This window comes from Artemia sp. Qi Xiang Cuo, chromosome 9, assembly GCF_049724085.1.
Source record: "Artemia sp. Qi Xiang Cuo chromosome 9, ASM4972408v1, whole genome shotgun sequence".
In the NCBI taxonomy this organism is placed as follows: domain Eukaryota; kingdom Metazoa; phylum Arthropoda; class Branchiopoda; order Anostraca; family Artemiidae; genus Artemia; species Artemia sp. Qi Xiang Cuo.
Window position 1 is genome coordinate 49,022,427 of NC_142802.1, and position 26,412 is coordinate 49,048,838.

Consider the following 26,412-nt stretch of genomic DNA (forward strand, 5'->3'; position numbering starts at 1 on the left):
AAAAAATATATATAAATCCAGGATTGAAAAAACGCCTTTTATTTGTATCTTCATAAAAATTGAAAAAGGCTTGCCTCCCCCTATATTGTCAGGATTTGGTGTCCCCATGAGATGACCGTGGACTCAAGAAGGCATTTAGTAAAAGAATCTCGACCGAGATTAGATACCAGTTGGAGATATATCGTAACTGAATGTTTAGCTGGAGGGATAGATAGGGAGGGTAATGTCTGACAGCTGGCAACATATATGGTAAGAATGCAAAAAAAATTAATACTAGTCCCTCCCCCCCCCACCACTAATCTTTGTTTCAATTTCTTTTTTTTTTTGCGCCTAAGATGTCTTGTTGATTATACTAACGAAATATTCTAACCACATTTCTTTCTGTGAACTTTACTGGGCAAGGCGTCATAACATCAGGACCACTAACGTCAGGACATCGACAAAATCCGCCATAAAATCGACAAAAAAATCCGTCAGAACCACTAACCGTCATAAAATCTAAAATTTTAAAACTTTTGTTTTTTGGGGTTTAGGGGGAAAAGGTACCTGAGTTAGGTTAGGCTACGTATTTAATATATGCTATGCTTTACCCCTCACCCCCTGATGTGCAAATATATAGCCGAAATTTGTTTCTAAACTATTATATACTTATTACTATTATATAAACTTATACATTTTTTGTCGATGTTATGACGGTTAGTGGTTCTGATGGTTAGCTGTTATGACTTTTAGTGCTTGTGACGGTTAGTCGAAATGGTAGCAACCCCTTTACTGGCGCCACGTCCCTTTCCTTGGTCCTTATTATTTTTCTTTAAAACTTTAAAAATGCACCTCTCCTTGTTTCATTTGTCACTTTCACTTTTACTGTACTATAAAATTTGTTTCAACCCTATGTTATGCTCCCTAATGTTTATTAAATACTTTTTAGGGGGGAAATTGAATTCCCCACTAGAATTTTTTTTAGCAGGAAATGGAAATTTTTTTTAAACGGGTCAAGTTTAATTCATGTGGGTTTGCTGTTTCCTTTCATGCCTTGTAATTTCATTTATTTCAGTTACATTGGTGGCGCCAATTACATAAACTAAAATAAAGTGTGTTGTCTCTACTGTAACTTTAATTAAGCTTGATCTCTGGTGAAGGTCAGAAAATAACTGGGAAAATTCGTAGCTTCCAACTTCAAACATTTAAGTGTTTATATTTCAAGCACCACACCCTTGCCAAACCGCTAATTCTGGATTAATAAATTTCCATATTAAAACGGGGATTTCAGTTGGTTGCCTTGCCTGAACTGAGGTTTTTTAGGGATGTGGAAACAGGTTGGAAATGAATTCTTGTTTACCCTGTGATATTAAAATAATTACGAAGCATTGTATTAAAAACGGGACCACTTGTAAACAAAGAAAAGACTAAAAACGTATCTTAATTTAACCTTGTCATTTATGGTGTCTGGTTGATTTTCCCCCGGGAAGCTCCCCTCTCCACAGATAATTCTGCCCGGAAAATGTCATCTCCCATGGACAATTCTCCTCGGACCAAGCCCCGCGTGCACAATTCTTCCAGACTAGATAATCCCTCCGTGGACAGTTCCCCCCTGTGTGGACGACCCTCCCCGGAAAACTTTCCCCCGCATCTAAAAGCGAGCAGCCAAAGGGACTAATTAAAAAAAAAAAAAAAAATGGGGAAAAGAAGGAACTGTGGAATACTCAACCTATATTCCAAAATATAAATAGAATATATGGTAAAGCATATCCTATAGGATTGATTTTTATGTTTATGTTTCTTTTAATTCTTCTTTTTTGGGAGACTTGAGGTTGAATTATCAAACCTGGTCATTTATGGCGTCTTGTTAATTTCTCTCCGGCAAATTCCCCCCTCCCCAGAAAGTTCTGCCCCAAAAACCCCCTCCCCCATGGGCAATTCCCCTCGGACAATGACCCGTGTGGACAATTCCTCTCCCTGGATAATTCCTCCGTTGACCATTCCCTTGTGTGGACGATCCCCCCGGTAAACTATCCCCCTCATGTAAAATCGTGCAGCCAAAAGGAAAGCTAGACAAAAAAAAAAAAAAAAAAAAAAAAAAGAGAAAAGAAGGGTTTATGAAAATACTATATCTATATTTCAAAATATGTGTAGAATATATGCTGTAGCATATCCAATAGGATTCGTTTTTTTATATATTTTTTTCTTTCCATTTTTTTTTTTTCCTGTTTTCAGGACTTGGAGGTGGAATTGTCAAAGAAGGACACGATAAAGATTAAAGGAAACAATCTCCTTCGTTCTGACTTGGAGTTTGACTCGTGTTTTTTATTAATTTAATAATAATAATAGAAAAGAAATCAGCAACTAAAAGACAAACCTTCTCGTGTAGTCAAAGCGTTCTTGATTGCAAGGGTGAACTAGTATCATGTACTGTAGATTTCGGTTCCAGACCAAGTTCACGGAAAGTAATTAGTCGTACTTCTTGGATCCAGTTTGTATCTCTGTGTGCTTCCATCATCAAGGAACTCTTCTACAGCTGCCACCAATTTCATATCTTTCAAATTATTTCCTTTTAGCTTTATCTTAGCCTGCTATGATAACTCACCCCCCCTCCCCCCAAAAAAAAAAATAAAATATAAAAATAAATACTGTTGAATATTCTACGCCATATATTCTACCTATATTTTGGAATTCATTTGAATTCATTGGAATATATTTGAATGTAAAACATTCAAAAATATCTTCTTCATTCTTTTTATTTGTCACACTTTCCCCATGAATGCTCAATTTTACATGTGGAGGAATTTTCTTGGGTTAATTGTGTATGGGGATAACTTTCCGGGGAGAGGGTCATCAGTATGGAGTGGAGAGGGGCTTTCCAGGAAAACTTTCCATGGGGTTGATTTTTTTTTTTTGGGGGGTGGGGTGGGGTGGAGGGGGTGAATTAGCCTAGATTCGTCATTTATAGCAGTGTTTATTCATCTGTTTATCTTTAGTGAGTATAATAGATGCTAATTCCTTGTCGCACTAAGAAAAATAAAATGTTAAAATAAATTTAATTAAGTGATTTCAATTACTTATGTCAAATGAGTCCTGCATGTAAAAGAAAGGAAGAACGTTTAGAGTGTTTTTGTTTCTCTTTTTGTGTTTCTTCAACTGGATAATTCCTGAAGATAGGAAATTATAATTAACTGGTTATTTCTCCCTATTTTGTTAGTTGATTATGGGGATGCTGTGAATATACTGATTTAGTTTTGCACTAAACATAGTCTGAAGTATCCCTGTGTATCTATCCATGGTTTTCAGGGATGTGCTAAATGTGGGGAAACGGCTTGCAAAAGAGAGAGATGAACTATGTCGCGAACTAGGGCGCCTTCACGAAGATGTAACAACGTTGCATGAAGGTTTGCTTCTTGAGCTACGAGCCTTTCACCGTGAAGCTTCTGTGCTGAGAGATCGATTACATGGCAACAGAAAAGCTTCAGATAGTGCTGGGTAAGATAGAACTATATTTCTAGAATATATTATTGAATTATTAACCTAGAATATTTCAGGATATGGAACCGTATAAAATAATTGTTATCAACAAAAATTTAAGGCTAAGCTTAAACAGTTTTGTTGAGTAATTTTTAGCTCTGTATCCCGAAAAAAAAGTTTGACAAAGTTTTTATCATTTTTGAGCTCAAGAAATGAAAGTGGTGATGAGTAATGTGTCAACTTAAGACTGAGAACTTACTTGAAAGTGATATGTTTTTTGCTTTGATGAATCTTATTATGTGCAAACTGTGGTAAAATTCAATCAGTTTTTACTCTGTTTTTTTTTTTTTTTTCATTGCTTCTTTTTTCTATTGTCACATATATTTCTAAGCTTACAGTTTTTCTTTCGAATTTTTTTACTCATGGCATTTCCTCTTTCCCTGCCATGTTGTGCCACAAAACATCAATTTTGTGAGCCCCTATCTTAAAAAGAGGCAGGCATGAACGCTGCAGTGTGTTCTAAGTTATAACTCATCTGCTGACTAGCAGGACTAAGGATGGCTGGCCCCCAGCCCCCCCCCCCGCCCCGATTGCACTTCCTGGCTGAAGGGCCACGAAACGGAGATCAGCGCCGCCGGTTTGGACCTTAAGGGTCTAGTGCCGTCACACTTACTTTTTTTTTTACTTTTAGCAGGACTAAGAGGCTACTGCAAAATCGTAGAGAAATATCTAATGCCTCATTCTAAGCTCTCGATTATATCTAAATAATTTTTATAAATTCATCCTGATAATGACATTGTAAAGTGCCATATGGCACCAAAATGATATTTTTTGTTGCCATTTCTGCAGTTGAAAGGCTAGGAAGCATGAAAAAGGTAATATTATAATGTCCGTGATCAGAAACCCTTAACTGGAGGCATACAACTTCCCCTCTTGCATAATTCCCCTCTCATCCCCTTTAGTAAGTTCAAACTGAAAACTTCGTTTTGAAAAAAAAACTGCCGAACGAAAAAAAAAATAATTTGAATTTGATTTTGGAATGACAACTGTTATTTATATTTATCTTAACAGTAAAATATAATTTCGGAAATAATTTTTCAGGAGTATAAGAAAAGGGACAATAGTTTAGCTTACCATTGAAATCTCTTTGCCCAGAAATTGTTAACTGGATGCTTTAAAATCTTTCTCTTGTATGCCCCCTCTCCCAGCCCCCTAAGTAAGTGAAAATTAAAAAACAAGTTTAGAAAAAGTAACCGGATAGTGACAAAATGTTTTCAACAAATTAAAGCCTTATTCAGGAATGACGATGAATGTTGTTTATATTTATCCTAATTGTAAAAGTAAATTAAGAAAACACATTTTTGGCAATGGCGTCGATAGGGGTAACCAAACGAAGTTTTGGGCATTAAGCTTTTACTCCCGCCACCCTGTTAAGATGCACGTTAATTTATCACTGTTTTTGACGTCACAAACTGGCCTGCTATTTGGGTGGTATGGTGGGCACTGCCCCCTCCTGAATTTAGAAGACTTTTGTTTTAAGCTTTATAATAATCATGATAGTACGATTTTAGTGATCAGTCCTAAAATGTTGAAGTCCAACAAATAACTAAAGTATGATTTATTTTGAGAAGTTCAAAATTTTTTTGTAGTATTACGGCAGAAAATTTGCAATGGCACTAACATGAATTTCTGTAAATTATATTCAATATATATTTAAAATGTTTAGTGATCTTGAGTTTTCTTATATCTCTGTGTATTTTATCTGGGACGATATTTTGATAAACAGTTGAATTTTTTATTTGAAACTCCTCAAAGACATTGGGGATAATTTACCCTTTGGACTGTGTGCGTGACAAAATTGTATATTTTTTGTTGGAAAGTTTAAGATAGGTCCTATATTTAACCTATATTTAATGTCCGATTATAATAAAAACTCATGTTGACTTCTTTGTTTCATCGCCTAAGTTTGACAAAAAACTATTTGTAATGTTTATTGCTTACATTTAAAAACCAGAAAATAAAATTGAAAGTTTTGTTTTTAAAGAACAAAATTGAAACTTAAAACGAGCAGAAACTATTGCCTCACAGTCGATGCAACATACATCTGCAAAACGTTCAAATAAACTGACTTGTAGTATTTCCTTATGTTTGTAGAATTCTGAAGAACTAGCGAATACCAAAAACCTAGCTTGCTCTGTTTTTTAGAGAATTGAAGTTGTATACAAAAATTAATTGGTTTCATGACGAGTAAAGGACTATTGAGATGTTTACAAATTATTCTTTTATTTTCTGCAGTCAACTTAAGGACTTGGCTCCTCCTCAGTTTTATTGCGTCCGTTTGCGTTTTCAGTAAAACGCTAGTAAGCGATTAAGTTTCAACTTCGCTCTTGACTTCTATCAGGAAAACTTAGTTTTCAAAATTAACATCCAGTAGATTTCGTATTGGAGGATTTCTTAGCTTTTGGTTGCGTATTTTCAGGCAATTATGCAATATATGCAGAACAAAACATTACCAGAAAATGAACTGAAGTAAAAATTACAAAATACAGTTGTTCAACAAAAATAAACAATGGTTTTAAAACTTTAGACAAGATAAATTGCCTTATATAAGACATCAGACTTAAAACAAATTGAAATTACTAAGTGAAAAAAAAAAGAAAATTAAGGAAAACAGAAATTTAAACGAAAAGTGAAGTCGGAAAATAAATTATGATCTAAACAAAAATAAGTAATATATCACGGCAACAAAATTTATGGATATTCCTTGTGTTTTTGCATTCAATCTAGTTTTACTATTTTAAGATGCCTCATTCCAATTCAACCTTTTCTTCCTTTTAAATCCATTCCTTTCAAATGTGTAATAACTTCGTTAGATCAATGGGAAAATCCATTGGCTTGACAAAATTTTCAATTTATATATTCTACTCAGTTTTCAGTAAAGCGTAAAAGATATTTTAGGGTCTTGGGTTTTGAGGGGATGACACCACTGTTACTTTTGATAACCTTTCTTTTGTAAGTTTGACGTCGTTGTTCATTATAATATGTTTGTTTTAGTTTTCATTTATTTGTTATTGGTAATTTCTGCTCGCTATAAGTTTGATATCTTATTTTATGCTTTTTTTTTTTTTATTTTTAAACGGCTATACTTTTCGTGGAAAGCGGGTTTCTTATAAACTATTCCGTTTTCAAATGGCCAAAAATAAGCATTAAAAAATGTTTTTGTATAATCGTTTGTTTACAAACTACTCTGCTCACTTCTATTTGGATGCTTTTAATATTATATTCAGCAAATTCTAATTTTTGTTAATGCTGAGCACCAAACCAAATATTTTGGTAAAACTGGCATAAAAGTATGATTAATTTTTTATTTATTATTTTCTACGAGTGCTCTTTGTAGTTTTTTCTTATTGCAAACTTACTGTTCACAATAATTTGAAATCTTTTTAAAATAAATTCTAAAATAGGCTAATGCCACAACTTTCTTCATCTTCATGAAGGTCACGTCAATTTCAACTAGAAATTGAATTTTGGGAAAGGTCTATTAGACCCTGGCAACACACTGATTTAAGAATTCTGAGAGAATGCCCAATTTTGTAACAAATTGGTGTTGTCACTAGATTATATGTTGGGGGTCGTTGGACGAACTCAATATTGAGATTACTCCAGCTTAAATCTGGAGTTTTTATTTTGGAATTCAATTTATATAGTTTATTTTTGGACCCCGAAATCGTGCTGTCTATCAGCGATATGACGCCCTAACAATGGGTGCCCACGGACGTAGTTGATAACAATGGGTTTCACACTGCCTTTATTGTTCCGGCAAACATACAATTATTTTGTTCTCACAATTGATAAGTTTGGGACAGAATAGGACTTAGTCTTAGATTTGATTGAACCTTGAAGATGATTATTTCTCAATATCGTTCTATTAAAAATTAATGCTTCAAAATAATGCTTCAAACACCAACAATTTTGTTTCATGTCACTTTGACGTCATACATCGAAATATTGTTATTCGAGATGCTTCAAGAATATCGTATTAGTGGGTGCGGGATCAGCTTAGTAAAGAACATTTTCTTTTAGAAAATATTTGATTGACAAACCGGCAACTCTTGGTTTGTTTCACAACACCTTATATTGCTTTACGAGTAGGGAGCGATCGGAGGTAAGAGTTTGAAGACTCCTTCCTTGAACCTAATTTGAAAGTTTGTTCACTTAGAACTGCAACTTTCTGAGTCAGCTGAGAGCTACACTGTTGTCTTTTTTTCTGACTATCTTCGTATTTCAGAAAAATGGAGTAAACCCGGCTTCACACAGCTGAAGTAACCTTGACCTTATATTGTTACTTAAGGGCCTGCGTTTTAATAAGTAATTTATTGGCCTATTTTTTACTTGGCTATTGTGAACCAGTTCGAATGCCTAATTTCCCTTGCGCAAGTCCTTAAGTGAAGTCTGCACTTAATCAAGAGGTTAATGGGTGCCTCAAATCTCATGATGTTTACGATCGCATCCTTTAATTTTTATCAAATGTGACTACTCTGTATAGTGCAATCTGCCCTTCTCTAGAAAATACGAGCCTGCTGTAAAAAGATGATATCGCAGTGAAATGATAGACAAATAATATTGCAGTCTTTTGATTTTATGGGTGGGATTGTGGGGTTGTGTAACGTAGATAAATTTTACCTATAGTTTTCGAATCAGCCGAGAGAGAAATACTCTCGTTGAGCGTTTTGGTATTTTTTATAAATTTTCAATGTGTTAGGTTAATCGTATTTTGATTGTATATGAACATAAATTATTTCAGCCAAACTCTTGAGGAAACTGTCTCGGTTGTCGAATCCCTTCATGAAAGGTGGCAAGCAGCCCAGCGTGGATGGTTCTCTGGAAGCTTAGCAGATATGGAGCACAAGCTTTTGCTTGCTGAAGATGCTTGGAAGCGAATCAGACTTGGCTCTATTAAGGGGAAGCATGGTGATACAGCACCGGAGGAGATTTTGAGGTACTTTTTGTTTACATCTTCAGGCTGCTATCTGTAAGCCCATTTAAAGGGTTCAATTATTGCTTGTGGTAAAATGAAATCAGACGATTGCCAAAGCAAAATGCTTATTTTCTTTGTCGTTGATGCTGCTGGGAATATGAGAGTATCAAAGAAAGATCTAGCTTCTATGATCTAGTTGGGTATTGCCAGAAAAGCAAATAAGAAGAACAGGGATAGAGGTAAGTATTTTATGGAGGGTTATTGATCAGGAGGACCTCTAATTCAAGAAATGGAACCTGAGGGTATCAAAGAAGGACTTAGCTCCTATATTCTAGTTAGGTATTGTCAGGTACTGCCAGAAATGCAAATAAAACAGACCGGGGCAGAGATCAATACTATATGGAGAATTATATATCTGGAGGAATTGTAATTCCTGAGATCAGGAGGAATTATAATTAACCCCTGGTACAAGGCCATGTGCAGTAATTTCTCAGAGACCATCTGGCAGAAACTTTCCAATGGGAGTAGAAAAGGCCTTATACTTGTCGAATTTTTAAGTAGTTGAAATTTTTATACATTTTTGATCTTCTAAGGGGAGGAGACAGACGTTCCCTTTTCCTAGCTTCCGTGGCGTTTTTCAAAAAGGGCCTAAGTCGGCATTTTCTATTTTTACAGGACAGCAAAATGAAAACAAAAATGCCCAATGAAACAATCTCTCACAAATCAGAATTTAAGAAACTCGAAACTTTAAAGACTGATAACTTTTTTATCGAAATTGACTGGAAATGTCCAAACGGCTGAATTGTTCGTTACTTAGAAAATAAGGGACTTGCGCTCTTTTTTTACGCCCTTTTGGAACAACTTATAACTCGGTCAGAATTAAAGATCAGCCCATTTGAATAGACAAATGGATAGATCTCTTCGAGCTTATTCTAACTATATGCTTAACTCATTTTCAGAAAAACGTGGACTTTTGCAAAGCGCCACGGACTTGTGGGTGCCTTCACTATAATTTTAATTTATACCGAGTTTTCTAGTCGTTTGCTGGAATGAAATCATAGTTGGAGAACGGCTAAATTAAATTTTTCTAGTTGGATTGTTTTTCAGAAATAGAATTCCACTTCTTTTGTTGAAATTTTAAACCTTAATATGTGGTATTTGCAATTTTATTTAGTTTTCCTTAGAAAAGCATAGAGCTCATGTGGTGCAGTCGGAAATGACTGAACTTCTCTTATTGCGGATTATACTACATCTGATTTTTGGGACACACTAATAATCAAGAAGTTTATTATTTTCTAATTTGTGTAGATTGTCAGTTGATCCATTTAGGATCAAAATTGATCTATATATAAGGGTATATCTATCTACGAGTAATGAAGCCACATGCAAATGAAAAAGAAAGGTTAAAGCATAACCACTACACTAACGACATCTGGGACGTCTGAAGGTAACACAAAAAATAGGCGGCACTAGGTGATCTATCTATAGTATATAATCTATCTGCATCTATAATCTAACTGTAAACATCTATATTGTAAACATTGGAAAAAATTGGAGAAAAAGATGAAAATTCCCAGTTGTGGTTTTAGTGTACTGATCGAATTGACGGTTAACATTTCTAGGCTATTTCCGAGTTTGCCTTGGTTGTTGGCTAGACACTGTGGATGAGTACTAGCTGAAGATGGGAATGTAGCCTAAAATTAGTGGCGAGTAAATATTAATAAGAGATGGGTAGAGCGTTTTGAGGGTGTGTTAAACCGTAATAAAGGCGTAGGAAATGACATAGAAAATAGTGAAATAATTTTTGATGATTTTTGAAGTGAAGGAAGATCTATTTAGCAAAGAGGAATCAGAGCTGGAACTTAACAAGACCGATAAATAGCGAGACTGCGAATGTTGATGCCTTGTTAAATAAGTTTCTGAAAAAGGCTGGTTACGAAGTTAGAGATAATATCTTGAAAATTGTGAATGCAATGTTTGATGAAGAAGAGAAACCTAATGCTTTTCGGGAAACTTTAAATAAATTCATTTATAATAACGTGATATGAACGAATTTAGGAGTTATGGAGATGTTATGATGTACTGCTATGAATTGTCGATAGTAGCGGTAGTAATTTGAATTCAATGAGTATGCTTGAAGGGATCTTAGTATGAACTTCGTCAAACTAACTTTCAAATATATTCCGCATAAGGTAGCCTGATAATTTTGTTCTTTTTAGGGTACTAACCCCCTGATTTAGGGAATGTCCCTTTGTGCATTCCAAGTCTTCTTCTTTTTTTTTTCTCTCTTCGATAAATAAATATATAAATAACCTGTACTCAGCAGTTTGTCTGTCCATCTTGTTTGTTTTTTTGTTGTTGTTTTTTTGTGTTTTTTTTTGGACGTTTTCTTTGTTGGTTCGTACCTTTGATCGTATATTTTTCTAGTTTCATTCCTGTTTGGATGCCTATTCCCTGGAAACAATCGTTTCAAATATATTTTTTTATGTTTTGGCTTACATACTTTTTTCTTTTTTATAGATGTCGTCTAGAAAGTATCGCTATTACACCAACTACAATGAAGTTAGACATGAATCATCTCTCAAGCTCCCAGTCTTCTCTTGACGAACCTTCATTATGCCAATCAAAGTATTTTAATGAATCTGATGGCATACCTTTGTATGAAACAACAAGCCCTCTGTCTGTTAGCTGTGCTCCTCAGTCTCGTTTGCGGAAAGTTTTGGAGGTGGATCGAGTTTGTATCGAACCACGAGTAGAGCCTTTGTCTCCTAAACGTCGAGCTTCAGACAGAACAAGAACAGATGTAGCAAATATTAGGGTAAAAGGAGACAATGGAGGAAGTGTGGGTTCGAGACATGATCAAGCTAGTGCCACTCTACCTCTGCGTGTGCAAGGAAGGAAAATAAGCAAAGAAGAGATTAAACAAAAAATGCAAGAAATACGGCTAGTCTCTGAGAGTGGTAATGCTTCAGTCCTGGAGATTATTGAACCGTCAGGATCTGACCCTGATGAAGGTGATTTCCGAAATTTATTGCCGGAATCTCAATCAACTCCTAATAGAGATCAAGGGGCTGCAAAATCAGTGTTAGAGAGAGCTCATTTTCCAGAACCAGATTTATTAGCAGGTACTTTTCGTGACTCGGAAAGAGGTATTGACATTCCTGATGGAAGGAGGGAAGAATTTCATCTCCCACCTCCAATCGAGTTCGATAACCAACATGTAAGTTTGAAGAAGAAAGGATTTTTCAATAAGTTGTCGTTAAAATGGAATAAACGAAGGGAAAAATCAGTTGATGCAAACAGTCAAGCATCAGCTTCTGAAGGTGATACACCTACTGATGAAGTGAAAGATGAAGTTGTATCTCCAAAGGGTAGAGTTGCCGGTTTGTCCCAAATGTTTGAAGAGATGGCACAACCTGCGTCCGCCTCTCATTACCCGTCTCTTGAAACACTTTTGTCACCAACAGAAGAAGATACCCTGAAACAAAGTTTGCTTACTCCAGCCTTAGAAACAAACAACGAAAAACCGAACTCCTTAGAATGGGAAATTCATAACGTCGGAATATTTCACACTGAAGAAAAAGACAAAGTTTCAAGTGTCCCTTTAGGAGAGGTCCTGCCTCCAGCTCCACCCGATCCCGAAAGGGAATCCATACCAAGTCCTTCTAGTCATAAACCACATGGAGATGATTTTGAACAGCCAAGAGACCCACCTTCTTCTCTCAGGCTTCAGTCACATTTAAGCAAGAGCAGTCATGATTTGAAAAACAACGCCTCCCATTCGTCAATTCCGATTGAAGCGATGAGTGTTGGCACTTCTGAAGACTCAGGTATTGTCGTAAGGCCTGCCAGCTCTGCATCCAAATCTGACACGTTATCCCGTCCTGAGAGTCTTAGTGGCATATATCCGCCGTTTAAGGGTAAGTTCTCTCTCTCTATCTTCCCCCTCTCTCTCTTTCTCTCTCTCTCTCTCTCTCTTTTTTTCTATCTTTTACGAACAATAAATTGTGTAATTTAATGAGGAACTGTAAAGGCAGTGAAATTTAAAAGAAATTAATTGAATATTTCGGCTTTGTATATAAAAGCCGTCATCAGCACTATAAAGGATTAGAATAAATATAAAATTAAACTTACAATAAAAAACGAAAAAACTAAAACCAATAAAAAAACTAACTCCTCGCATCATGACTTAAAGCAAGTTCAGCTAGGACTGGTAAACAAGGTAATTCACCCAGACAAAATTATTTCAGGAGCAAGTTTTAAAGCGTGTTCTGCTTTTTTGGCAGCAAGCCCTGTAGGTCTTTTTGATTCATTAAAACGAATTCATTCATTAAAATTCGGGTTCAGTAAAATTGGTAATTGGTCTTATTGTATAATAGTTTAGATCATTATTAATTAAATTCATCAATTAGATCATAAAAATTTAATTTATAATGCCTCTCGAAGAATTTGTTTTGATACCTAGATTATTATTAATGAGGATGGTGCCTTGAAAACTATTGAATTTAGAAAATATGGTTGCTTAGAGCTGAATCGGAAGAAATAGAAATTCTACTAGAATTTAGAGTCTTTGTTATAATATCCATCTGTTGTTGTTTCATCAAATTTTGTTTGGTTCTGCCAACATAATAATTGCCACTGTCAAATGGTATTTGATATACCCCTCTTTAACGAGGAACGTTAAAGTTACGAGGAACGTCTTACTACTGAAAGATATGGCTCCATTCGTGTGACAGTTTATCTTTGAAATTCACAACACCAGCTGCAACGGCAGTGCATAAATCAGTTATATTATAACGATTAGACATAAACGAGTTCCGGGTCCAGGGTGGGAGGCGAAGGAGACATTTTGAAAAACGATAATAGCACGATCTGATTTGCTTAACGTCTGTTATTCGTCTACGTACGACCATCCGTATTATGTTATAATTCTCGAAGAAGAAAAAAGAAAAGGGAGTACAACCCACGCAAAAACAGGATATCTTTGTTTCTTAAGATGGGGGACAATGAATGTTGGGTCAAAGGTTTCACTTTTATTTCGATTTGACTTCATGTTTGGGGGGTTTTGGATTATTTTTCGAAATTTCTTTAATTTTTGTTTGCAGTTACAAATTCCTTTTCTGTCGTTTGGGTAAAAGCTATTGTCTACCGAATCAGTGCCAACTGTTCTCAGGAGGCAATTTCTTTGACTCTTTTTTTTCTTGTCCAGATACTATTGGTCATAGTTCACTCTTTATTAGGCTACAATTGCTCCTATATGGGACGAATCCTGTTCAAAAGTATCAGGGACTCAAAGAAAAACAACCCACTAAAATATAGAACTAGAGTTTTTCTAGGATCAGACCAGAAATATAAAATATAAAAATTTCAGGAACATTTTCTCTTGCCAAAACTTCTCCTGAGCATTTGGATAGATTATCTCCTACTCCTATTGACACACCTAAATTAGAGCAAGAACAATCCTCCGATCTGCCAAGGCACGAACATAAAAGGCAGGGACGACTAATTGGTCGCGTTGAGCAGGCCATTATTAAGAGCCCAGCTTTAAAAGAAGAAGCGGAATCTCCACCTTTAGAAGTAGGAAAGAAGGAGAAAGGACCTGAAATGCTTCAAGTGAAAAGGATTCCACGGGTAAGAGCTGCTTTTTAAATTTACATTTAAATTTATAGTTGTATTGTATTTAAATTTATTTAAATTTAAATTTATAGTTGTACGTAAGTACAACTGATGTTGCAAATACTTTCTATATAGTACAACAGATGCTACTATGGTAGAATACCCTAGTCGTATGCTGAATGTAGCTGAAGAGCGAGCCAAGAGCGAAGGTGTCTAGCCTGACATTCGGTCATGCGCAATATTAACAAGTCCTCTTTAAAGGTTAAGTTTTCAAAATAATTTTGATTTTTGACATATTATACGGTTATATAATGCACGGTGTACGTTTAAATTTTAAATATAACATTGGTGTTCAATTGGTAATAATTGATGTTTCATTTGTAATTAAACTGACATAAAATAATATCAGATTAAACTTTTAATGAAGACATTGAAAAGAACTTAATTAAAAGTATTGCCCGTTATTCTATAGTATCGTTTCAGTTTAATTATAGTAGCATAAACATGCTTTCTTTCTTATATAACTATCATGTGGCGACATCAGTTGTTCAGGTATATGTTGCTTATCTTGTTGCCTTCATTTCAAGGATGCTCATTGGCATTTTAAGAGTTTTCTTTATTTTTGTTTTCAGTTTTTTTTTTTAAACTCTGTAAGGCTTCCATTAAAATATATAACTATGTTTTGGAGTAGAAGTTGCATTAAAGGAAAAACGAACAGAAATAAAGTCAAATAATTTTTCAAGATTAAAACTCACAAATCAAAATAAATATATAAATGAAACCCAAAAGGAAGAGAAATCAAATAAATAACTGAGTCAAACTCAAAAGGAGGAGAAACTAAGAAGAGTGGAGCTGACACCCCCTGTGCCTTCTAAAGACCGGAATATAATTTGTACTTCACTGAAAATAATGCTTATTTTGAGCCATGTATTTTTATTTCTCATAATATAAAAAAAGAAAAAAAATCACCATCATAAACCAGATTACTGAAAAAAAAACAAGAAAAAACAAATGAATGTGAATTGACAATTAGTTTATGCTGATATTCAATCTTGAAAGTCTTGTAATTTTGGATTTTATAAAATTAAAAGAGAAAAAGTTTAAAACGTACTTTATTTTCATTAAAGCCCAAATTATATTCTGACCTTTAGATGGTACGGCGGGTGTCAGTCATACTCTTCATAGTTTCTGCTTGTTTTGAATTATGACTCAGTTATTTGTTTAATTTCTGCTTGTTTTGAATTGACATAGCCTTACCCATTAGTTAAGAAAAGAACATTTTAAACAGTTTTAGTTTTTCTCTATAAGAATCCAGATTTTGGCTTTCCTGAAAGTCTGAACTCTTCCCTGAAAGTTTCTACTTTATACCCTTTTTCACCCCTAAGATGCACCACCTGGATATCTTGACAGCCTGCATGCGCTTAAACTTTTAATTTAGTTCAGTAGTATCAGTAACATTAGTAGCAGTAATATTAGTAGAAGAAGTGGTAGCAAAAGTAGAAGTATTATTGGTAGACCTAGAAGTTTCAGGCTAGTACCCTAAGGCGTTACTCGGATATTGTTAATACACCTCTTTGTTAATCCATGTGCATAGTGTGTTTTAATTCCGTTCAAACTATTCCTTGAAAGTTTTGCTAATACCTCTGTGCATTTTTATTAGTTCAACATACGCCCTATAATGTCCTTAAAGTCATGTCCGAAATATTTGTTAAATATCCTTATTTCTGACTTTCACCGGAGAATGTCGACATTCACCATGCACTAATGGTGAATGTTGAGTATTTCTGAGATTTATGTGTAATATTTTTGTATCTATTTTGCAACTATTTAAGTATTCGTGTTCTTTTTCCGTGGCCTATTCTGATATGAACCTCATAAAGTATACTGAAGAATTCCTTGTTGGTAACATAATTCTGTATATTCGTTTCTCCTAGTTTTACTGATACAATCAACTTCTCTTCATCATTGATATTTATAACGTCAAAACGTTTTTAATCATATGTAATCCAAAGGTGTGTTTCGCTTAATTTTTAGCAGAAATCACCCCAGAAAGTATTTTAGAGTACTTTTCTTGAGAAAAATAAGAGCAGTTGTCTTCTCGTTTACCCGCAATTAATGCATGTAACTTTTCATAAAAAGATCACGATTCACTGCTAGTATCCATTCTGTATAAATCAGGGTATCGGAGAAAAAAAAATAACAAAAGTTGCTGTCACCATCAAACTTTGCATAAGACCGACAAAGTTGACTGAATCCAAGCAGAGATAAGGATTTTGTTTTTTCCTATCTTATCTCTCAATTAGAGATAAGAATTAGGTTTTAAGAATCGAGGTTTTTTCATCTCTTTTGGACATTGGCCAGAGCATATCTGTGATTGTCAACATACACCGGTGAGGGTCCCAATGCACAAGAATGTAATGAAATATTTGATCTTTCACTGACGTCCTTGGTGTTTATTGACATTTACCGGTGGAAGTCGACATTCACCATTTTTGAACATTCACGGTGACATATATACATGCGTGTTTTAATTTAATTCAATATCCCTTAAAAATTTCTTGAAAGTTTCACCTTTGTATCCTTAGCCTTAGTTGTGGTATTAGTAGTATCAATAGAAGTAGTAGCAGTACAATGCATATAGTACCTTTTGGTTGGTTTAACATCCCACTCAACATGCACTAAAAGTTTCAACTTAACATCCTTCTGTTCCTGGGTTATAGCTATTACGTTTTTTCAATAACTTGCATCGACATAGTGTCTTTCGATTTAGTTCAACATCCTCCTCAACATTCCCTGAAAGTTTCCTGTAATACCTTTAGATCCAGTTGTACTATTAGTATTATTATTATTATTATTAGTAGTACCAGTCGTAGTAGTTGTTAAAGCAGTAACAGTAGTAGCAGTGGGAGTAGTATGCACATTGTGCCTTTTTGTTAGTTCGACATCCCCCTTAACATGCTCTGAAAGTTTCAACTTAGTACCCTTGACCTTTTGTGGGATATCGCTGATACGCTCTTTTGAAAACCTACAGGCGTTTTGATTTAACAAACAAGACAGGTGCCTTGTACATGCAGAGAAGGTGTTTTGATTTAGTTTAATATCTCTCTACATTCCCTGAAAGTTTCACCTTCACATTCTTAGCTTTAATAATAGTAGTTGTTGTTGTAACAGTAGTAACAGTAGTAGAAGTGGTGGTAGCAATAAAAGTAGCATTAGTAGCCCGCAAATGTTGCCTTAGGGTTAGTTCAACATCCCCACACAACATGCCCGGTAAGTCTTAACTTAGTAGTCAGTCCATTCCTAAGATATTACTGATACGCCCTTTTAACAACCTTCTTGAATATATTGTGTTTTTAATTCAAATTCCTTCTCAATAGACCCTATAATTTTCACCTCCATACCCTTAGCAACCTTAATGCTCTAATCTGATCCTAAGATATTGCTTTTATGCCCTTTTTGACACTATGCATTTATAGTGTGTTTTGATTAAATTCAGTATCCCCCCTCAACACTCCCTGAAGGTTTTACCTTATTACAATTAGCTTCAGTAGTAGTGTTAGTCTTAAGGGCAGTAGTAGTAGTAGCATGCACATAGTGCCCTTGTTTAGTTCAACATCGCCCTCAACGTACCCTCAAAGTTTCAATTTAATGGTCTTCCTGAGATATTGCTGATACACCATTTTGACAACCTACATGCACACACTGTATTTTGATTTAGTCCAACATCCCCCTAAACATTCCCTGAAAGCTTCACCTTAATACCCTTAGCCTCAGAAGAAGTAATAGTCGTAGTAGTAGTACTAGCATTAGTAGGAGCATGCACAGAGCGCCTTAGGTTTTTCAACTTCCCTTTCAATACCCTGAAAGTTTCAACTTGATATCCTTAGCAGTTCCTGGGACATTGCTGATACGTCCTTTTGACAACCTGCATGCAAATATTTTGTATTGATTTAGCTCTATGTACTCTCAACATTCCCTGATATTCTCACCTTAATAGTCTTAACTTTAGTAGTAGTAGCCTTAGTAACAGTACTAGTAGTAGCAGTAAAAGTATTAGTAGGAGTCGCATGCAAATATTGCCTTTTGAATCGTTAAACATCCCCCATAATATGCAATATAGGCTTCAACTTAATACTTCAATATATTCCTAAGATATTGTTAAAACGCCATTTCTTACAACCTGCATGTTTAATTGTGGGTTTTGGTTTAATTTAAATTCTTCCTCAATATTCCCTATAATTTTCATCTTCGTACCATTAGGCTTAGTAATAGTAATCGTCGAGGTAGTTGGAGTAATAGCAGTAGTAACATGCACGTATTGCATTTTGGCCAGTTGACAATCCCCCTCATAATGCTTTTAAAATATCAACTTATTGGTATAAGCTGTTCCTAAGATATTGCTGATACAGCCTTTTGACACCCTGTTTGCAAATAATGTGTTTTGATTTAGTTCAAAATCCTTATTAACATTTTAGTCTTAGTAACAGTATTAGTGTGTAGAAGTATTAGTTTTAGTACTAGTGGTAGCAATAGTAGTAGTAGTAGCGTGCACATACTGCGTTTCAATCAATTGGTCATCCCCCTCATAATTCTCTAAAAATCACAACTTTATACCCTAAACCACTCCTGAGATCTTCATGAACATAGTGTATTTTGATTTAGTTTAACACCCTCAACATTACGCCCTCCTTTCTGATAACAAATGTTATACGTAAACGATGGGCGAATTGCATAACTTACATCCTTTACCATGAGGGTTTGGGATTGACATCTCAAGAGACATAGCTATTACAGCTTCCAACTAGCTGAACAATTTGGCTATCTGTAAATTTTGATCAGATGAACTTTGGGGAAAAGGTGCGTGAGAGGGGGCCTGGTTGCCCTCCAATCACTTTTGACTCTTAAAAAAGACACTAGAATTTCTGATTTCCAATCAAATGAGCCCCTTCCGAAGTCTACGACAAATTTTTCCATACACAATGCCTTGGTGAGAAGAAGAAAAAAAAAACAACAAAATAAGTAACTAACACATCGTGCCCACTTCGCTCTTTACGTACATAGCGCTATTGCGCTGTCTATGAAACGATTTTATGTTTAGGCTCGGTGCTTAGTGTACCGGATTGACTGGACGGAGAAATATACTCGTCCTGGTTACTTAGATCTGTTGATTTTATAGCATGACTTTTTCTTCTTTTGTTTTCTTATTTGACATCAGTGAGAAAATGTGCTTCCGTAAAAGTACTTATAATACCCCATAAAATGTTATAAAATCGGTAACAGCGTTTCTGATGGGTAATTTTTGTTACTTATATTCTAGATACTTAGATACTAATATAGCCTAATTATATATAATACTTATTTTCTTATTATATAATTATACTTATTTATTTATTTACTATGGGCTTTGTTAATTAGGTTTGTTAATTAGGCCTATATATACGTTATTTTGACTAAAAAGAGTGGGAGTAATCTGACTGATACTAGTTCATATCTCAGTAGGCAGCAACTCAATAGTGCCACTTACAACCTCTGATATTGAAGGGGTAGAGTGAAATGAATGGATGAAATAAATATTGATGAAATGAAATAAATATTAGATTAGCTGCAGTGGGTTCTAACTTTTAATAATGGTCATTAACTATTGGCTGTTACCATCATCCTAAAATGGTTACGTTCTAAAATTGGATGGATCTACTTGAACAGAATTAACAATTTTCGTTCTTATGGTGTCTTCTCACTCTTGGTTTGGCCCAATTTTTTGGGTCTTCTTACCCTTCATACCAAGAATGAACCAACAGCCTTTTTCAGGTTATGTGCCTTAGAACGAAAATAATAACAAATAATCAATTACCTTACATTATAGTTGTCTTTTGGAACACACCCTAAGAGAAGAAATGTCCCTTCCTCTAGGGGTTAATTTAATGCAAGCATATTGCCAGCTAAATTTTGGAATTCTGAATGTTTTGCATTGCTTAAACACGATTAAAAATCAATCAGTGTAATTTAAACCTCATTTGATGTTTTAGCTTAGGATTTCTTAGCTTCTAAAAACACAATAAGCGTTTCTTTTTTTTCAACACGGTTCCAATCTACTTCTTCCTTTTTTAGAGAATGTTGCGTGAAGAAAAAGCAATGAGGAAAAAAAATCGGCTAGAGCGTCCCTGGTATGACGTTTCAGACGACGAAAATGATGACCTGCTAATTACCTCTTCAAGACTCTCAGCCGTGCCATCTGCACGCTCGTCTAGCAGCGAAGAAGAACCAGAAACAGTCTGATGCTTAGTTCTATATTTCCGTATTTTTAATCAGCTGTTTGGCTAAGATTACTTTCAATTATTGTTGAAAATAACCGTCTTAGTTACAAGAGAGAGTCTCCAGAGAGGCCACTGTAAAAGCTTTTCCTTCTAAGGATCTACTAAAGGTTCTAACTGCGATCAAAATGAAAGTCAATTTTATCTTATCGGTAACTGGTCAACCTAAACAGGGAATTACGTCAGTAGTTTCCATTACATCCTCCCCTTAAGCTGAATCAGTATAAGCTAGTGTTTTGGAGTGTATGAATATTATTGTCATTTAGTTGTCGGATTTTCTTTTCAGTCGTTTTAAACGCGTCATACTGCTAGATAGATATACAATTGGTCGAGACCGTGGTTCTGTGGTTTTCAATTATCCGATATTAAGTGAACATACTTGTTAAAAACATATTGTGAATGCATTCGTGCTATTGATTAAGAGGTATAATCATTAGTTATCAAATTGTCTGCATTGATTGGTACCGTCTTAGAATTTGGATTCGTAACATAATATCACGGTCGTAGCGTGTGCAATATTGTTTTGGAATTAATGCTTTTTGGAAGAAGAAGAATTTGAACACATTTTAAATTAGTCATGTATATGAAAAATAAGCCTCAGGAATGTTTATAAAGTCAATATAATAGTAGAACTATAAAACTTGAAATTGCAAAAAAAATTGGGGGAGGGGGGAATAAAAAAGCAAAGTTACGGTGAACTATACAAAAAAATAGAGAGTATATGTGAAAATTTAGAGATTTCTACGATCGGAGAGGGCAAGACTCCGTCCACAGACGAGCCTAAGAAATTAAAAACATTTCTGGTTTACCGAAAAAAAGAAGACACAAATGGAGAACCTGCATAGTGACCTTTTCTTTTGCCAAAAAAAAAAAAATTATGTTCGTAATTCAATTGACGTCTGCGGTATATGTTAATATTTTTCGTGTAGCATAGTACTCCAAGCCAACGCATGTGCTGACATGTTTGTATTTTAGACGGATGTTTATAGTATGTTTTATCTTGGAGGAATGCAAATGCAACTGTGTCATTTCCCACTCTGACATACTATTATAAGAACATTTGTTTACTGCATAAGTGTTTGGTTAGTCAAAGAGGTTTAGTCTCTGAATTGTATATGTTCGATCTTTGAATTGCCCTTTTCTGAAACGTATTTATATGATTGTTCGTACTATGCCAAGACAATTTTAAAAATATTTCTGACCACACCTGGAAAAGTAAGGGCAATTCCTCCTGTTTGAGGAAATATGTATTTAGACATCCTAACCAAAGTTTTTTCCTTTTTATTGGAAGAGATTATAAACTCTAAGGAAGTTCAGCTGGAATTTCAGCTGGAAGTTCAGCAGGAATTTTCAGCTGAAACAATTTTCTGATGAAAAAGAAAAAAGATGTATATCTGGAAATCTGAAGCTTAAGTAAAAAAAAAAAAAATTAATAATAGCCTCTGTGGTAGATACTTAAAATAATACTAATTCTTTTGAAGTGTTGATTTTTGACTTTTTGAAATTTTCAAGAGGAAAAAATGAATATACATCTTGTACATTTAGAACGGTGGTGATCAGAGCCGTTCAAAGGGAGGAGAACCCTGGCAGCTGCTTTGGGTGCCGTGGCTAGGGGGGGGGGGGGGCTCGCTGCTTGGGGTTGTCCAATTTGATCAAATTTTTCACTTTGATTTGGCTTCTTCTTTTTGCTTATATTTAAGTCGGCATGGGGCGCTGTAATTAATTTTTCCCTGCGCACAGCCAACCCTAGGAACGGCTCTGGTGTTGATGTACCTTTAATTTCAGGAAAGAAAGAAATTTATGAACGAAACGAAAAATTAACCTAACACCACTTTGCTCGAATTTTTTGTGCTAATGTTGATTAACTTCTGGCAATGCTGGTATAAAGTATGATGCTAGTACCGGTGCTAAAATGGAGTGGTCACACCCTTCACAAAAAATTTAGGGTTCTACCATGTATAACACAAAATAACGATAGAGTTGGGTGTGTATGCAGGATGGGAGGACTCCTCTCCCTCTCAAAATCTCAGCCCTGGATGAGCCCCCCTTCCCACCCACCCACTCATAGAATGTCTGGCAGGCTAATGTAATTCTCTCCTTGTGGACTATTGCTTTCATTTCTAATTTATTTATCATGAAGTAAAAGTTGCATTGTTTTGAAAACTTGTGAAATGATGACACAAATATTTTAAACGAAAAGGGAGCAAAAAAAGCTTCTTTATTTCGCTAAGAGAGACATTTTTTCCCGACATTGGTTTCTTTTTTATTCTATGTTTATATAAATACTTATTTAAAAATGTCTTTTAGTATTTTGCATCTTAGTGTTGAGGCTTGCGGCAAAGTTATGGTAATAAAACCACTTTTGCCATTTAGCACCTTCGTATATTACTGCTACATTAACTCAGCTACTCTTCTGGCCTCCTAGATTTCTTTTTTTTTTTTACGCACATATATGAATTATCGCTGTTATTGGTATGATCTAAGACTGTGTTGTTAGGATCTGCCTGTGGTATTTTAAGTGTAGCTTGTTATTTTAGACAAGTAAAAATTAACTCACCTGAAGCGAACAATACTGTTCTGGCCTCTTTTTTTTTTAATTCATATGATCTAAGACTGTGTTGTTAGCATCTGCCTGTGCTATTTTAAGTCCAGCTTATTATTTTAGACAAGTGAAAAATATGGACACTTAGTTCAGTACAAATAGCCCCTGAAACTTCTTTTGTGTCAAAAATTGTGTAAGAGTGTGAAATCTCCAAAGATTGTTATTCTAAGATACCATGAAGGGAGGCTAATCCCATGTCAGGTCACTTTATGTCAGGGGTATTTCTTAAAACCTTTTTAATTATTTGATTTGTTTACATTATTTAAAAATATTATTTTTTTTCTTTAAATTAGCTTCATTGTAATGTAAAAATACAAAAATTGACTTTTTGGACCTCTCCCGATAGTTTTGACGATATTCATCTTTCTTAGAATAAAAAACATATATGTTTTTTTTATTATTTCATTCCTTTTTTTGCATATTTTGAATATGAAACGGTCAAGTGACTTTATTCTTAACTAGATATTAGTATCAATTTTGTTGTGGTATTCTCGCGCTGGGGAGGTATCTTCTGTTATCTCCTACCTTGTATGTTTTTTTTTTATTGATATCCTTTATTTGTTCTTTCGGCATTTTCTTATCTTTGTTTATGGCCGACATATCGTGCCCTGCTCCCCGTCGACCAGTTTAGAAATTTATTTATCATGTATAACACAAAACTTATAAAACTTTTATTAATGCTTATTAGAGACGTCTTAACTTAATCTGGGGATGCTTAAAAATGAGCAAAACTTTGGCCTCATGAAACGTGTGGACAATATTTCTTGGTTTCAAAGAAATGATGTTTACCCTAAAATCGAATTTGTTTAGTCGCTCGAGGGCTGGACGACGTAGGTTTTCTCAAGCTATCAGTGGCCGTATTTAATCAATATGGTGGACTCGACACTAGGTTTTGCCCACGACTTTTTTAGATTTATGCTCATTTGTGTTGAACTTTACGAAAATGCAACATGAGTGTTGTTTACCTTGACTCGAGTTAAAAGTTTGACTCACCAAACTTGATTCTTTCAAGTTTGTGCAAGTTCTTCCTAGAGACGCTTAAGGTCATCCAATCTAACTTAATATTCTTATTAATGCATTGATGTGAAGTTTGACCGTCCATGCTTTACAACTTTAAAATATTTGCCAAAAAAACGCTACGTCTATTCATCTTTCCAGATTTTTGGAAAATTTTATGCTTAGATTATAAATGAGAATGAGAAGTGTTTCAGCTTGTGCAACTGGCGAAGTATAGAAAGTTATAATCTAAAGTGGTGTTTATAAGGTCGTATCCAGGTTATGGGGTTTGACCCCCCCCCCCCGAAATATTTGTCTTACTCATAAAAATGTAACGAAAATGCATATAAACTTTTTCTTTGCATTTTTTAATTATTCTTTTTTTTGTAACCAAAACAAGATGGATGAAATCCGACTTGAAATGTAGTATTGTGAATCCAGTGTTGAACAGTGAATTGGTATATCCCCGTTATTTTTTTTTTATTTTTTTAGGTAAAAGTGTGTCCCTTATTTGATTATGAATATCTTTGGAGCTGTAAGATCTGACTAAATATTGTAATTGAAAGTGTGAAATTATGTACGTCTTTATAGATAGAGGGATTAAGTATGCATATTACTGATATAATTTATAAATTATTGATTTAATTTATTGAACTTAGTTGGAGATATCTAACAAACATGCTTTTAATACTTCGTTACGATGCTCATCATGTTATATTTGTTTAACATTGAAATGTAATTTAAATGATCATTGCTCTGTTAATGATTATTTATTGCTGTTTATTTTGCTGCTCATATGTACATAAGCTGTTGTGCAGTTGTATGTGGCTCCACTAGTTTAGACATGCTAAATTGGTTATTACCCAAATTCAGACACAGTACAAAAGTTCCCCGTCCGTGTTTCTGTCATTTTCTATTATGCCAAAGATTTTTGTATTTGGCTTTTTTAGGGTGTTTGGGTTTTTGAGGATTGGGATTTTAATTTCATTCTATTCTAATTGTATGTTGTGGATTGTTATGTATAGTTGCTCAACATTTTTCATGAATATTTCGTAGCTTCCGTCCGTAATTCTACCTCGTTCCACTACTCATGTTACAGTTTTGTTATTGATTATATATGTGATTTTCGTGCCATGAATCTATTAATATATTGTTATACTATATTATCTTCCATACTATTCTTTGGTAGATTTTTTTTCTTTTCTTTGAGGTAATTCTGTATAGCTCTTACCAGACCTTACCAGACCTTACCTTGTATAGCTCTTACCAGACCTAAAGTTCGATTCGGTGGATTAAATTTCTTGCTTTATATAATTGATAATGATGGTAACTCCCAGCTAATCACCAATGCAATACCAATCACCAATCTGAATATAATCGCGTGATTTCATACAACGTGTATGTTTAGTCGAGGTGTCTGTAAAGAATAAACGAACTAGGCTGAAGTATCAGTATGTTAGTTGAAGTATCAGAAGTTATCAGTATCAGTATCAGAAGTATCAGTTTCAGAAGTTAGCTGAAGTATCAGTATCTTTCCCATAATCAGAAGAGAGTATATGTTTCTTTTTTCTTATGCACAAAGCTGAAGGCAATTAAGGAGTTTTCATTATAGAGGATTGATTTTTTATGAGCAACATGAATGAATTTCATGAGCAACATGAGCAGACACCAGTACCAAATAATAAAAGAGGAAAATTAGCGGCACTTTTTGTTTATTTCTTTTGTAATGAAGGAGACGAAAGTTTTATTTCATATCTGGTGTGAAGCAAGGAATGGGGGCTGGGGCGTCCTGAGGCTCATTTTATTGGAGAGGCGATCTTCGTAGATTTTACCTAATCACTACCTGATTTATGCCGAATTTTCTGCAGAAATCAAGAATTTTGCTAAATTTCAGCCGATTTTGCAAAATTTCTGCAAGATTTTGCAGGATTTTGCAAAATGCCAAAAAAGTTGCCCCCCCCCTCGGGATGCCCCTGAATGGGGGAAAAGATAGGAAATGATTCAGAGACAGTCCGAGGTGGGCGGAATCTGGGCGGGGGATGTCTTATAGGGAAAATGTTTTCCGTACGAGAGTTTGTTTTTGCATTTTTTGAAAAACAGACACAAAGTAACTCTCCTCCGCTCGAGTGTTTTCAATCTGACTTTTTTAGAAATAGAGAATATGGAACCTTAGCTTCTATGACAATTATGCGCAGTGCTCTTTTTTAGATGGATTCAATTTTTTCTAATTCTTTGCGAGAGATGCAAGGATGCCAAACTGGACACGCATATTCAAGATGCGGGCGGACAAAGGAAACATAAATTCTTACAGAGTAAATAATCCGTACAGTCAGGTTTCATTAGAAGGTGACGAATTCTATAGTTTTTTTAAGTATTCTGTTTTGTCTCACAGCTGGGGAATCGAGTTGAAACTTTTAGGAAAAATTTTGGTCGATGAGGGGGGATACATCGAC

The 26,412-nt window shown here is 34.9% G+C and overlaps 1 protein-coding gene across 4 annotated transcripts in view; it reads left to right on the top strand.

Annotated features, from left to right (window-relative positions):
* LOC148948742 (uncharacterized) overlaps positions 1–21,968 on the top strand; it is a 96,675-nt gene extending 74,707 nt beyond the window's left edge. For all 4 annotated transcript variants that reach the window (XM_089094656.1, XM_089094654.1, XM_089094655.1 and 1 more), the window contains exons 7-11: positions 3,286–3,474; positions 8,261–8,455; positions 10,955–12,354; positions 13,806–14,065; positions 20,159–21,968. In XM_089094656.1, coding sequence (XP_088950782.1) covers positions 3,286–3,474; positions 8,261–8,455; positions 10,955–12,354; positions 13,806–14,065; positions 20,159–20,326 — 2,212 coding nt within the window. In that variant the 3' untranslated portion in view covers positions 20,327–21,968. The remainder of the gene's footprint in view (positions 1–3,285; positions 3,475–8,260; positions 8,456–10,954; positions 12,355–13,805; positions 14,066–20,158) is intronic.
* The last annotated feature ends 4,444 nt before the right edge of the window (positions 21,969–26,412 follow it).